Here is a 14,511-nt window from a genome sequence, read left to right on the forward strand (position 1 = left end):
GAGGCTTGTTGTTGTTATGAGACATGTTGACGAAACTCAGAACCTTTTTGCTATTTCACTCTTTTCACCTTTGGGCCAGACAGTCTCTGTCTCTTATAAACATCACTGACATCCCTGCTGACATAGTTGCAGTCGAAGGTGTTTGTGTGTCTTTTAATTCACTTTGTGCATCAAACCGTGCCTTTGATGCTCCTCTAGCCTAATCCTCTGCCAGCAAAACCTTCTTCTAGGTACACACAAATGCACACACACATTGATCCTCTGGGTCTTGCGTCTGCAAGATGGTCACGCTAGGACAGCAACACCAGTGAGATCGATCATTGTGTGTGTGTGCGTGTGTGTGTGTGTGTGTATGAGTCAGCGGATGATTTCTGAGTCAAAAGGGGTCACGCTGTGAGAACCAAACATCAAAGAGTTTCTCTTTCTGTCTTTAGAGGCGCCTCGAAAAGGAGGGCAGGATCAAAGAGACGGACAGACTGACAGACAGACAGACATGCTGGCAGGATGAGGAGGAAAGAGCACAGGAAGGAAAAGAGAGGAGAAAAAGAAGAGCAGGAGGTTGTTTCTGTCTTTGTGTCTCTTTTTCCACAAAACTCCCACTCCTCCCCTCTCCATCTGTTGTGTATATACGGACTGTAGGCACATGCATTACCACATACAGTATGTACAGTGTGCTTTGTGACATTGGTCTCCTAATTGTTTACTGACATTATTTCCTTCCACAGCTTTTGTTTGTGTGCAAAACTGAACCTGTCCTACTTTTAGTCAAGGAGTGTTACTGACTGTCAAAGTGCTGCTCATAAGTTGACAAAACAATCTCAGCTCATTCTGGTGCTTTCAACCAAACCATACAATTCAATCTGCTGATGAGGATCATGTGGTACAGCAAAATAAGAGTGCTACTGCATTTTAAAAGGCCCTGATAATATCTTTTTTCATCAGCATCTTACTTTGAATCACAGGAAACTAAATCAACAGACTATTTTACACCAGATTTTTGCATTAACAATGGGAGAATCATGTGCACTAATTACAAATCTGTCCTATAATTTTGGTATAAAAATAGGTGAAGCTGGGTTGAATAAAGGCAATATCACATACTTCAGTGCACAAATCAGGATTTAGCAACATCTGAATTACATCTGTTGAAAGTCGGTGGGCTACTTTTGTCAATCAAATCTAATCACACTACACTGTGTTGCTTTTATGATACTTATTATTATCATTATTATTATTAATTAGAAGTAGTAGTAATCATATAGCTTTACAAAATAGTATGGCTGTACAGCTTTAACCCTAAAATGTCTGTGTTGATATCATTGCTTGTGGTCATTATAGAAGTATAGTATGCAGCATTCCTGCACTTCCATCGCATCTGCCCAACATTAACACTGTTGATAATTCTGAAAGTTACATTAAGTGTAGTATAACAGCATTAAGTAGCTACACCTGCATGTGTCTGTGTGTACAGAATGCATGTGTTCTTTACCCTGAGAAACGAGTCAAGCGCTCCGTTTTCCATGAACTCTGTGATGATCATCGTAGGTCTGCTCTTGGTGACCACGCCCTCCAGTCTGATGATGTTTGGCTGATCAAATTGGCCCATGATTGACGCCTCAGACAGGAAGTCCCTCCTCTGCCTCTCAGAGTAGCCAACCTTCAGGGTCTTGATGGCCACAGGAATTTCTTTTTTCCCAACAGGCTTCAGGCGACCTTTGTACACCTCCCCAAACTCGCCTGAAAAAGGAGATCACTTAAATTTAAAGGGTACAGTATACATTTAAGGCTCTTCAGAAAACACTATGAGCCTCAGCAGGGAAAAACAAGTGCATTTTTGGGGATGGTTGTCTTTTTAATGCTCCTTCGAATTCAGAGCCCTTAAATAAATGATTACATTATAAAAGGGGTGAATAAATAATTGGATTTTAATCACATTTTATGTTGTAGAAATGGGTCACCTGTGAAATCAGATGGGCTGGAGTTCATACCATTTGGCCTGCATGCATTATTAAAAATCCTACATCAATCAGACAAGAAGGAGCATATTGTCCTTTGCAGCAGCTGAGTTGGGCAGTGGCGAGAGGGGCAGGGCGTGTTAAACACATAAACACTCTCTCAGTCGTGGGAGCTACCCTCTGCACACTCAGCCTCATACTGATGGCCTTTCAGCAGCTTTGCTCGAGCAGATTGAGGTCAAGGGCTTTGCTCAAGGGGACACTGGAGGTTTTTTTGGAGACCAAAAGAACAACAAAAATTGAATCCCCTCAATAGCTCCTCTCAGGGGTAAAGAAAGGTTTGTAGCAGAGGTGGCAAACAAGATAAAAGGGACAATGCCATTATTATTGTGAAGGTATTTGGCTTGGCATGCCATACCTTAACTTTCATCTGGTGGTTTAAACAAAGGCGGCCAGGTGGCCTCATGGGTAAAGAGACTGTATTGAAACATGAAGTTAATATGTTTAATCCCTACCTGCAGTTTAATTAGCCATATAGGCTTAAATATTTTTTAGCTTTCTCTCTATATAAAAGAAGTGTACAGACTCTGGGTCTGAAAAGTTAAGCCTTTGTAAGTGTACATGTAAACATGCATTCTTTCTAACAGCCAGTAGGGGGCAACTCCACAGGTTGCAGACAAAAATCAGATTGTATAGAAGTCTACTTGGATTTATTACCTCAGTAAACATTTTTGTAATAAGTTTATATGCTCAACTGCTAGTTTTAAGTCTTCTTAATTACAGCATGATGTTCACTTTGTATATCATATTCCAATTTAGAGTTAAACAGACCCTAAAGCAGGGTACGTTTTATAGCATGGATCAAATCAGGCATGCGACATCTCAGTCAGATTCTTCCCTTGCTCCTCCACAGCTCCACTCTCTTGTTCAAATATGGTAACTTAAAAAAAAAAAAAAACACTCAAAAAACAAAAAAAAAAAACCCAAGATGGAAACAGCCAAAATGCCTGTTCCTGTGCCCTGTTGTTGGGTAGGTAGGTTACTCAGCATTAGCTACCTGACAAGAAATAAAAATGAATAACTACATGATCACAGTTATTTTGTCAAACTTTAAAAATCCGTCAGAGACACAGAAGAATTTAGGGTTGGGTTATGCTCAATCAGAACTGTGCGACTAAAATAAATGCCCACCCTGAACAGTAGAGCCAAAAATAAACAGCCATTCATAGGGGGGAGGTGATATCATTCAAACCCTGGCTCCCGTTTTACCTCCACCTGCCTGGTGTGAAGTTGGTGTGAATGTTGGATCACTGGTTTCCAAAGTTACAGAAATGTCCAGACCCCCTACCCCAGCTAGCTATTCGACCATCTGTCGAGCACTTCTGATGGAGTATGCTGGCCCTTTTTATACAAGCTGTTTTAAGTAAGTAAGTAAGTAAGTAGTACTTGGAAAGAGTAAACTGATTGCCACATGCAAAATTGGTGTTGTACCCCTTTAATCCAAGGGTTTTACTGCCTTAATGGATTTGATTTCCTAATAACATCATATTTATTTATCAGCCATTATGGTGTTCCAAAAAGCAGTGCTGTACTCGAGCAGGTGTTCATTACCATTTGGTTTTTTAACTGACATTGTATGCTGCGCAGTTAAAAGTGAGACATGTTCAAGTTGGATGAGTCAGTACAGTGTCCCAGAATGTAGCATGTTCAAAAGAGAAGACACACAGTGTGGAGGAGACAAATGCAGCCCTGTGCAAAAAAAGTTATTCTATTTCAGGATACTCCAACTCTCCAACATTCCCTTTCATAGATTTTTGGGGGGAAGAACTGTGAGAACAAATTGAGAGTATCAGGAGGATACCGTCGTCATATGTATTTGCTTGACCTTTGAATTGGTCTATCATGGTTAGTTACAATATCAACATTATGAACTGTCTTGAACTTGTTCAATGTACAGACACAGATGTCTTTTGTCAAAATAAATGCGGCCATATGCTGCTTGGGGACATGAAAATTGAATATCGCTTCAAAATAAAAGTCCTCATCTCAGAGATATAAATCATGTGTGAATAATGGATGAGTGATGGGAATTGGATGACAGGCTGTGTCGTCCTGTCTCACTGTGATCTCTGCTCCACATCTCACTGCTCATTAAAAACCATCTACTGTCAGTGCTGTAAACCAGCTGAAGAAGAGATGGATGGAGGGCAAAAAGGGAAGGAGAATGGAAAGAGAGGATGAGGGGAGGAAGGAGAGATGGGAAGGGGTGTGCAGAAATAAAAGAATGAAGGATGGAAATGAGACAGCATTGATAATAAGGGGGAAGAGGGGGAGGAAGTATGGAAGGATGGACGGAGACGGACGAAAGCAGCAATTTTCGAGGCAGGATCAGGTGACATGTCACTTCCTCTTTTTCTAAAGTAGAGGTGGTCAAGGAGAAGATGGAGCATTAGGAGAAATAGTCATTGATTTTGCTCTGACAGCGTGTCTTAAATCAACAGTATATTTAAATACAGTGCAAGTAAATAAACCGGCCTGTCGTGTGAGACTTTATTACCCCTTTCCATTGTGAATTAAAGTGTTTCAGGACTTCAAGTGCTTTTAATGAATGACTCTTCTTACAGTGTGGATGATAGTAATAATGAAAGAGGAAAGGAGAGGGGTGTTTTCACAGAGAGAGGAAAAAGGAGTGAGGTGAGATATTTTTATCATCTCCTTAGGGTGCTTCCTTCTTTTATCTTCCCTCCATAATCTGTTGTTCAGCTTTTCTCTCCCCTTGGTTCTTTGTTTTAGCATTTCTCTATACGCAAACAAACTCTAAAACTCCAGAGGGGCTGAATCACAGAGAGAGATGAAGATAGGAGGAAGTATCAAAGAAATACAGAAAGAAAAACAAAAAGAGAAAGTCGGAGAGAGGGGAGAGCTGTGGATAAATTTTTACTTTCTACCACGGCAGAATGGGAGAGATTCAACCGTTTAAGGGCTCAAAGTCCGGCCACATCTCATATCACCGTGGCTCAACTCTTCCCTGCCCTCCCCGTGGTTTTCATCCCTCCTCTGTCACCTCTGGCTGAGGTGAGAAACCCTCCCCTGAGAGAAATAAAGCGAGAAAGGCAGGGATTACGGAAAGCCTCTCAGAGTGGCTCAACAGACCAAAGCCGAGAGCACATACTCTCAGCGGTGAGAGTCTCAATCTGGTTCATGACCTTTATCACCCAGAGCTCCATGGCCATTTGGGTTTAATTGGTTTTGGTCAGAGGAAAAAAAAAAGTTCCTCCATCTATTATAGTTTGAAGTATAAGACAAATATCACTAATTAATCTGCACAAAATAATAAATTATTGTAAATTAGAAAAAAAATGTAAACTGGTCACATAAAAACATGAATGCACAGACAGATGATGGCAATGGGGTTGGGTGATATGAGAATACACACCATGAAGCAACATAAATTTGGCCGTACCTTATATTGTGCTAACTATCCTTTTGACATTGTTCTGATTTTTGCATCATTGTGATGAACTTTGATCTGCCACTTTGGTTTAGACAAAAACAGTGGGTCATTTCGGTCATCATTCTCTCATCTGTTAACAATTTTTTAAATTGATTTTTCTGTGGATTTTATCTGTATTGCTAACCCATGACCCAGTTAGGGGGCTCCTGGCCAACAATTTTGCTGTTGGAGCCCCTTGATCCCCTATTTACTGCCCTTTGTGTAAAGTGTATGTACTGTCACCTTCAAATCCCCATTGAGCCTGGCGTATAATTACCTGCTGGAATAATACTTAAAGTCCCTGAGAAATGGAAATTAGAAGGTTTTCAGCTTCTGCACTGTGATGTATGTTCCAGGCAAACAGAATATTTGAACAGTGTACAATTACAACAGGGATTTTGATAAAATCCTTTGCATTTGATTGGACCGCTAAAAAGTGGGCTTAGACTTTATTGTGATACAGCAGATTCTGCTAAGTGGATGGTTGACTTCACACACACTCAACTTGCTGTTACATCAGGGGAAGGATGATGGCGAGATGAATGAGTTACACCACAGCCACATTGTTTTGGAAATGAAAACAAAGGTTTTGCCCACTGAACTCCAAACACACATCTCTTCCTATCGCTCTCTGTATTGCTCTGTTAGCTACCACAACCCACAAACAGTGAGATGCAGTTTTATATGACCGGTGTGGCTAGCTGGTCGCCGAAAGTCTCATTTGATTGGATGAACTTTTGTAAACGTGCCTGAGTGCAGGATGAGTCATCCAACGTTATGAGCACAATATGAACTAATAGAGAGTTCTCAGAACTAGATTTTGTCACTAAAAGATGTCCAAAAATGAAATAATAATGCTGGACCTGTATATTATACTGTAAAAGTACATATAACCAACAAATTTACAATCGACCTTTGTGATGGTCAGTGTTGGGTAAGGGTTACTTTAAAAGTAATCAAAGTACGTTACTACGTTACTTTTTAAAAAAGTAACCAGTTACTTTACTGCATTACTCCCTGAGTAAAGTAACTCAATTACTTTAAAAGTACTTCCAACGTTACTCCTTGAGAAAAGTAACTCAAGCACTTTTAAAGTACTTTTGAGTATTCTACATTTCCTATTGGGCAATGGACCACAGGGCGCTAAGCCTACATTTTTTTGTCTCCAAAATTAAAGTTATGGACCACTTGCCCTTCACTGAGATCCAATTCTCCCATCACAGCCGTCACTTTGACCAGTAGAAACACAGAGCGATCTGCTGCCGTAGACAACTGTATGACAACAACACCCCAGCATTTTTAATGTTTCCTCTAGGGATGTTACCACACAGAGTAAAAGGGGGAAATGATGGTGTGAAACAGCAGAGGCACTTTGTCAACCCGCTGAGTTAACGTTACTGTCATTAGCATCAAGCTAGCAAACAATGTTACATCCTCACGGTCGGACATAAAGTAATAACATTAACAAATAGCGGCGGGGCTTTTACTCACCACAACCGCAGAGGCTCCCAGCTTCATGTGAAACAGACTACATTATAGACGGTCCGTTATTTATTAATCCCTCTGTGTGTTTATATGTTTACTTTTTATCCGCTCTGTTGTCTTTGTAAAGTTAACATATCACACCGTCATTTCAAACTCAACAGTTGTTTCAAATTAAAAGCCCCTTATAACCTCGGCTGAGAGAATCCCTCCATTTTCTAAATAGGCTTTTATTCTGAAACATTTGTCAGAACTTCCTGTGGAAGATACAGTAGCTTGACAGTTTAGTATGGCGCTTCAAATGTAGCTCCTGCCATCTGCTGATGCTTTTAGGTGACTACAATAACATGTCAGCTGGCACATGATCAGACACAGTTCTGGCAGTGACTCAAATAATAGTGAAAGTAATAAAAATAGGACAAGAATAACCCGATGACATCACACACGCCGTGAAAGACGACCGGGGATAATTGGTGAGTACAAGCGTGCAGCGTGTACCAGGCATAATGAAAGTCCTGAGTCTGAAATATGTCTGTCAGCGAGTCCTACTCCACCTATTTAGACTCCTACATAGACAACGGCAGCATTTCTCGGACCACGTAGCGAGCCACAAGCTCCGTGGCTTCTTTCAGACTGATAGGTTTAACGTTATCTCCGTTATTAGAACCAAACGGCAGCCGTTGCTGTTTCGGAGCTGAAGGACCAGCGTTCTAAAAGTAACGGAAGTAACTGATGTCTTGTTTGAAAATGTACTTAAGTATTTGTTTACTCAAAAAGCAAACTATAGGTTACTGGTTACTGTAAAAAGTAATCAAAGTACTCTAACGCGTTACTTTGTAACGCATTATACCCAACTCTGGTGATGGTCCAACAAGCTGTCAGAGTAAGCATGGAGCCCACACTGTAACTAACTGGACTGAAGAAAATTTATCACATTTTTGGAAAACTGAAACAGTGATTCCAGAGAGAAGCAGACAGAGGGGTCTACAGTCTGTGTTTGAAGGATATATCCAGGATGTCAAACTGACTCAGCAGCAACAACAGGTTAAAAAGACAAAGATAGTTAGAAGCTAAAGCTGAACTATAGGCTACAGATCACAGTGTAAAAGTGAACCACCACATCACTGCTGATCGCCACAGAAGACAATGAATATAAAGGGAAACTTTGCTGATAGTGAACCAGTTGCCAGCACCCGCACCTCCACGACCGAATGGGCAGGCATGTCTGGGGGAAGTCAATCAACGTTCATCTGCGGACACTGCGATGACACACAGCTGGTTGAATATCAGCAGGGTCGGTCTTTATGTTATAATCATTAAAAAGCAAAAGCAGCATGTGTATACATTCAGTAAGGCTATATCTTCAATAGCTAGCTAGCTAACCCTACACTTTTCAGGGTTTGATTTTGGTTTTGGAACAGGGAAGCAATGTATTTATTTTTTTAACCTCTTCAGGTAACGAGTATCATTAATACGCAACGTAACCCAGGCACAACATTTAGCTCCAAATCCACAAAACCAGCCTGGAAATTAAGGAAATCCAAAACAATTACAGTCAATGGAGCACAGCTGTGTTGTTGTCAGACCCTGGTCTAATGTTACGTTTTGATGGGCCACTCTGGGTCCGGGGGTGGTACTTAGCAAAGCGTCAATTAAAGGAGCTATATGTAAGAAATCTAAAGCAAATAGTCATAAAATCCTCCTAATATGTCACAGAGACTAAGGAATAATGTTCATATAACATACTGATCTCACCGACAACAATAGTACAGCCAGAATATTCACATTTAAAAAAAAAATTTACAGTTCGCAAATCATGTTTAAGTTTTGAATTTGTGTTTTGGCCTGTTGCGCCACCCACCGCTGTCTACCAGTCACACAGTCAGTAGAGTCTCAGCATCAGTTAAAGTTACGACTGAGCTACAGCAGCACAGCAAGCAGCATTAGCAGTGTCCCAGTACATAGCATTAGCAGTCTCCTCCGCTGTATCCCGGCAGCAGCATTAGCAGCAGAGAAGCCGGACTTGATCTAACGGTCCGCTGGAAAACGTGGCCCTGCCACGGCAGCCACCCATGGGCAAACAGATCAGTCTCCAGCGTGCCGCTGTCCAACAACCTCGAATCTGTAGGGGAGGGGGGGCGGACATGACTCGAACACTTGAATTTGAGTGCAGTAACCGTTTTGGCCACATTCTTACATACAGCGCCTTTAATTCAATTATTAAAAAACAAAATATGTATTGGACATGCAGTTAATCTGGGACTTTTGGAGGCCTGGGACAGTTGACCAGGTTGCTGAAAAAAGCCATACAGCTACCCCTGGCCAGATTACGCTATTACTGCTACATAAAAATTAGCCTACTGTCATATTTACTGGAACTATATCCACTATATCCACACAGTAGTACATGAGACATAGTCTGTAAAAAAAAATCATGTCCCTCTGCCTCCTAGCACTTCTAATGGCATTTGCGAGAACCTGCCACGGCTGAAGGAAAACAACCAAAGTTGAAGAGTATTCAATGTAGCTGTCAATCATATCAGTCACTGCTCGTGAACTGTGGTCAAACTGTCACAGTAGGCACCGCTGATCAAATATGAATCAAGACTCTGTTACTGCATCACTTATTTCTCACCACAAATGTTTTCAGAAACATATTTCACTTTACTGTTTAGCTGTAAAATGAGAAAGTTCGTCCAGCTGGTGAGCGGTGCTCTGATTTGGCTTGACTGTTTTCAACACAGCAGCTGATTCACAAACTTTCTAATAGAGCCTTGAGGCAGTTCTGTGCTGTGACCTTGACCATTCAGTTGGCAGCGTTGAGCTTTCATGAAGAAGAGATCAAACTTAAATGCAGAGATGACAAGCAGCCTTTGTCTTTGAGACCTTGAATAGGTTATTTATTCCTAATTTTGATGCAAAAATCTGCATCAAGCATTAATATCACCTACAGAGCTTGAGGTTCTGCTTAGGTACTGTGTGTTTTCAACAGCTTTTTTAGGCAAATGAAATAATGAACAAATGTGAGGGCCACTTCTGCCTTTTTCATAGAGTTTTAGATATCTAAGTGCATTTTTCTTTTTATGTGCAGATCTACAATTTATGGCTGGGTTGGATGCTGATGGCTGGATGTTTCCCTGGTTTTATATTGTGCTGTTATTGGATGTACACTGCATTTTGTGAACCTATTTATGACTTTGTGTTGTGGCTCTTAGCATACGTTTTACATATCTTTATGTTTTATGTATTCTGTTAAGGTCTAAATGTCTCTTATGCTAAAATCTGTGTGTTTTGTGTCTCATCTTACCTGGATGCCGTTGGGGCAATACAGCTAAAAAGAAATGGTTGACGACGTTGCAAGGAATCAGTGGTAAAATAAGGTATTTCATCTCAGCATCTGTAAAATGTGTCTTTATTTTTTGTTTCTTCTTTCCATCTTTTTCTCTTTCTTTCCACCCAGCTGACAGCTAAAACTCTACTCCCCCCTGCCCCCCAAAAAATTTCAGAGGATGCTCTGGGACACCATTTCATATCCAACTTTCTCTATTTGCCAAACATCACACAGCGTTTTTACAGTTCAGCTCAGATAGCCAAAGAGAATGCACGAAGACAGTTTTAATTTATTCCTGTGAAAGTTTTCAGCATGAATAAAACATCTCTCCTGACTTCAAAGGAAAAAAATAAAGCAAAAATAATAAATTGGCATTGCACGTTTCCAGATCTCTCTCATTGACACAGACGTCTGGCACAGTTGAAGAACTTGATTAATTTACTGTAGAGTATCTGTTGTTTCAAGTGACAGTTGGTCTCATTAAAGGAAACTAAGGTTTACTTTTCTAGCGTTCCCTTTTGAAGCAGTTTAGAGTAGATATGAACATGGACTGTGAGTTTTTTTTTCATCACACTCTTGTACAAATAGAATGCACAGTGACACTGAAGACATGTTAAAAAGATGATGGAGTTTCATTTGTTGAGTTTTTAACATGTTACAGACAACATGAAGGAGAGAAGAAGAACAAGCTGAGGGTCAAAGACACTAAGTCTATGAGAATCTCTACCTGATCCAATGACTTCCTCTATTTTGACACACGAGGGGTCGATTTCCTTTGCAAACTCCCGCACAGCCTCGTTGGGGTCCTCGTAGGTGAAGGGGTCGATGTAGATCTTGACCCCCGGTGAACTGTGACCCTCAGACAGGGTGGGAAAGGTCACAGTCGGGGTGGGACCACTGAACATGTCTGGTCTCAGAGTCACTTCTAAGGAGAAAATTAGAGAGTGTAAATATAAAAACTGTTTTGGAAGTTTGGTGCATGAAAGCACATATTAAAGTAGAGCTCATTTAAAGTTTCAGAACTGGTCGTACCTCCTCCTCCATTGTACTGCTGCAGCTTGTCACCATACACGCTCTCCTTCAACTGCCTTCTTCTGCAGACAGAAACACAAACAGGGAGAATTTGGGGGAAAGAGGCAAGCAGACAGAAATGTTACACAGAAGTTAGGAAAGTTAGAAATGCTAATTGGTTGTCTTCTCTTCAGCTGAGCTGAGGTAAAATAAATAGTCTTCTTGAATGTCGAAAAAAGTCTGCCTTGGAGAAGGGAAAAGTCTTTCAGGAATTCATTAGTATTATATGGCTGGTTATTGTTCTGTGTTGTCAGCTCTTGTTTCCTGCTTTCATCTGAGACTGGAACCAAAGAAATGCACTCTGTAATATTTCAATACGTCAACTGATCTTCACAATAGACACCTGACACTGCACACAGGAGAGACAGAGTGTCGCTTGCTATTTCTGGGAGGTCACAGGGTCACAGAAACTTCAGGAATTTCAGAAAGTCCAGATCTATTTTAAAACTGTTATCAGTAATAAATCATTTTTGTCCGAAGCTATGTATAATTAACATATAATTAAAATGTTGTTTCCTACAAATTATAGCAAATTACCACGTTTAGCAAGCTTTGAAACTCTGTCGCTTACAAAGGATATTCTGTCTCCATTAAATTATACATTTTTAGTGTAATGTCAGTAAGTAAGTCTTAAAAATGCTAAAAAATGCACCAGACTCCCTCAAGATGTTGTAAAAGAAACTATAAATGATAATGTAAAAATGTATTCTTGAGCCTGGAAACATTACTTTTGACATAAAAAGCTTGACTAAACTTACCACCTGTCCACTACATCTCACAGTGTTCGTCACCAGGTACAGTTTGCTCAGTTGTCATGGTGATGGCTCAGTTATCATCACGTGACCAAAGTATGGGGCCTCACATGATAACAGATGATCATATGGAGGGAGGGGATCGTAAACCTGTTGTCATGTGACTGAGGTTCAAAACTGCAAAGTTGCTGCAAAGAAGTTAAACGTTTGAGTTCTTGTCGAACCATGTGACTGTGGCGAGGCGTGAAAGTTTTGTGTTTCACCATGAAACAGGAAGAGGTTTGTAACTCCAAGGTTCACGGACCAATCACTCCCAAACTTCATATTTGATGGCAATCCTGACCTGAAGACATCTACATGCCAATGTTTAGTTGCAGTTGTAGCGCCACCTACTGGCAACAGGAAATGTCATGTTTTAGACTTAAAAGTACATCTCCTTCAAAGATGACCAGATTCTGCATGAGAGCCATAAGACGTAGAGGATGCTATATTGTGAAAACTGTGAGTTTTGTCAAAGGGTGTTTCCACGGTGGCGTGGTGTATTTCAATGCTTCAACGATACACTAAAAGCTGTTGTAACTTCACTCCACATGCGCATATCTCTTCAAAATTTGATGATAGTCCAGTTCATGAAAACAATAGAGGAATTTTGAATCATAGTCAGAGCGCCACCTACTGGCAACAGAAAATTTCTATATTTTGATGTCCTCCTGACATGATGAAGCTCACAGTATTCGTCACCAGGTACAATTTGCTCAGTTGTCATGGAAATGGCAGTTATCATCACATGACCAACGTGTGGAGCTTAACATGATAACAAATGATCATATGGGGGGAGGGGGTCGTGAACCTGTTATCATGTGATTGAGGTTCCACACTGTGAGGTGTGTTTGAAAGCTGTGAAAAATTCTTGTGAATGAAATTTCAATCAACGCCTTAGTTCCAGTCAGACATTTATGTAAATGGTAGCTGAATTCCATTTAACTGCAGCTTCAGAGTCCTGGTATTGTGCGTGCTGCTAGCTCACTGTCACACTGTCACTGCTTACCGACAGAGATATTATGACACAGTACTTTTACTGTAATGACAATCAAAATCTCTGCAGTATAAAAAAGTGTTTATACTGCAAAACATTCGATTTTTACCACTTTTTTATTCTATTCCATTTTATTTTATTTTATCATTAATTTTATATCTAATTTTCACACACGACAAAAGAAATCTTATTTATACAGCTACATTTCCAGATTAAAAAAAGGAAAAAAATTAGCTTATTGAAACCTATCAAATCAGAGCATGTTCAATGCCTTGTTAAGGATGTTTTGATTGGACAATTCCGCATATGTAACAAATGCATATTCCTGTAATACACATGAATGCAGCATGTGCGTGTGCGTGTGTGTGTGTGTGTGTGTGTGTGTGTGCCTGTGCGTTACCTGGTACAGATGATGGCGATAGCTACCAATGAGACAATACACACTCCTCCTACTAAAGAGCCTGCAATCAGGGAGAGCTGCTGTCCTAGCTCTGACTTGTACTCATCTGCAGAAACACACACACACACACACACACACACACACACACAAAGTAGAGCAAAATTTAATTACTTCACAGCCAGATTCTCACTCTTGCTCAACCTCTCACATTCCCCCTCTCAGTCCTGCACTCTCTTTCCTCTCCACCTTAAACCCCCACCAACACACACACCTCCACACACTCCAGCCAGCCAGCCAACCACCCACTTACCGTCGGTGAGCGTTTGAAAGAGCATGTCCTTGCTGTAGGCTCCGTAGCCAGCCACGGTGCGGGCCCTCACCTGGACCACGTAGCCGGTCCCAGGCCTCAGACCCTCCAGAACAACATTGGGTGTTTCGCTCTGGACCACTGAACTGTTCAGCAGTGACGACTGGGACTGAGGAGGAGGTTGAGAGAGAGATGAATATGTTTCACAGTGAGCCAAGTCAGACGATAACACTTCTTCAGTCACAGACTAAGAGAGACTAAATTTAGTACTCAGTTTTGGCCTTCAGCTCAGACAAGATTAATTCTTCCAACGTTCCAGTCCAAACTGAGACATTCAACGTTTTCAAACCGTGACTCCTGGCAGGATGTTGCAATGCAACATCTTGAGTTTGAATTCATCTTGTCATTCATCTATCTTGTCTCACCATGCCAGTCTCAATCACATGCCTCATCTTTTCCCTTTCCCAACAATAAAAACAAAAACAATTCAAACTACATATTGTTTCTGTGCTACACACACTTGAATTAACCGTCTGTTTGTCTCTGTTTATCAATTCACACCTTAAAGGGACAGTTCACCAACATTACTAAAGTCATTTTCACACACACTGGGTGCTCTTAGCGTCATCTACAACATCTCCCTGAGTTCATTGTCTGTGAAGCAGCTCCAGACTTTACACTTGA

At 40.8% G+C, this 14,511-nt stretch overlaps 1 protein-coding gene across 1 annotated transcript in view; it reads right to left on the bottom strand.

Annotated features, from left to right (window-relative positions):
* Positions 1 to 14,511, bottom strand: part of LOC117253907 (ephrin type-B receptor 1-like) — a 114,540-nt gene that overhangs the window by 15,455 nt on the left and 84,574 nt on the right. The window contains exons 10-14 of the mRNA XM_033621770.2: positions 13,831 to 13,996; positions 13,521 to 13,626; positions 11,294 to 11,355; positions 10,989 to 11,186; positions 1,490 to 1,737 (exon numbers count right to left, since the gene is read on the bottom strand). Of these exons, the coding sequence (XP_033477661.2) occupies positions 1,490 to 1,737; positions 10,989 to 11,186; positions 11,294 to 11,355; positions 13,521 to 13,626; positions 13,831 to 13,996 (780 nt within the window). The remainder of the gene's footprint in view (positions 1 to 1,489; positions 1,738 to 10,988; positions 11,187 to 11,293; positions 11,356 to 13,520; positions 13,627 to 13,830; positions 13,997 to 14,511) is intronic.

Source organism: Epinephelus lanceolatus, chromosome 6 (genome assembly GCF_041903045.1).
Source record: "Epinephelus lanceolatus isolate andai-2023 chromosome 6, ASM4190304v1, whole genome shotgun sequence".
Classification (NCBI taxonomy): domain Eukaryota; kingdom Metazoa; phylum Chordata; class Actinopteri; order Perciformes; family Serranidae; genus Epinephelus; species Epinephelus lanceolatus.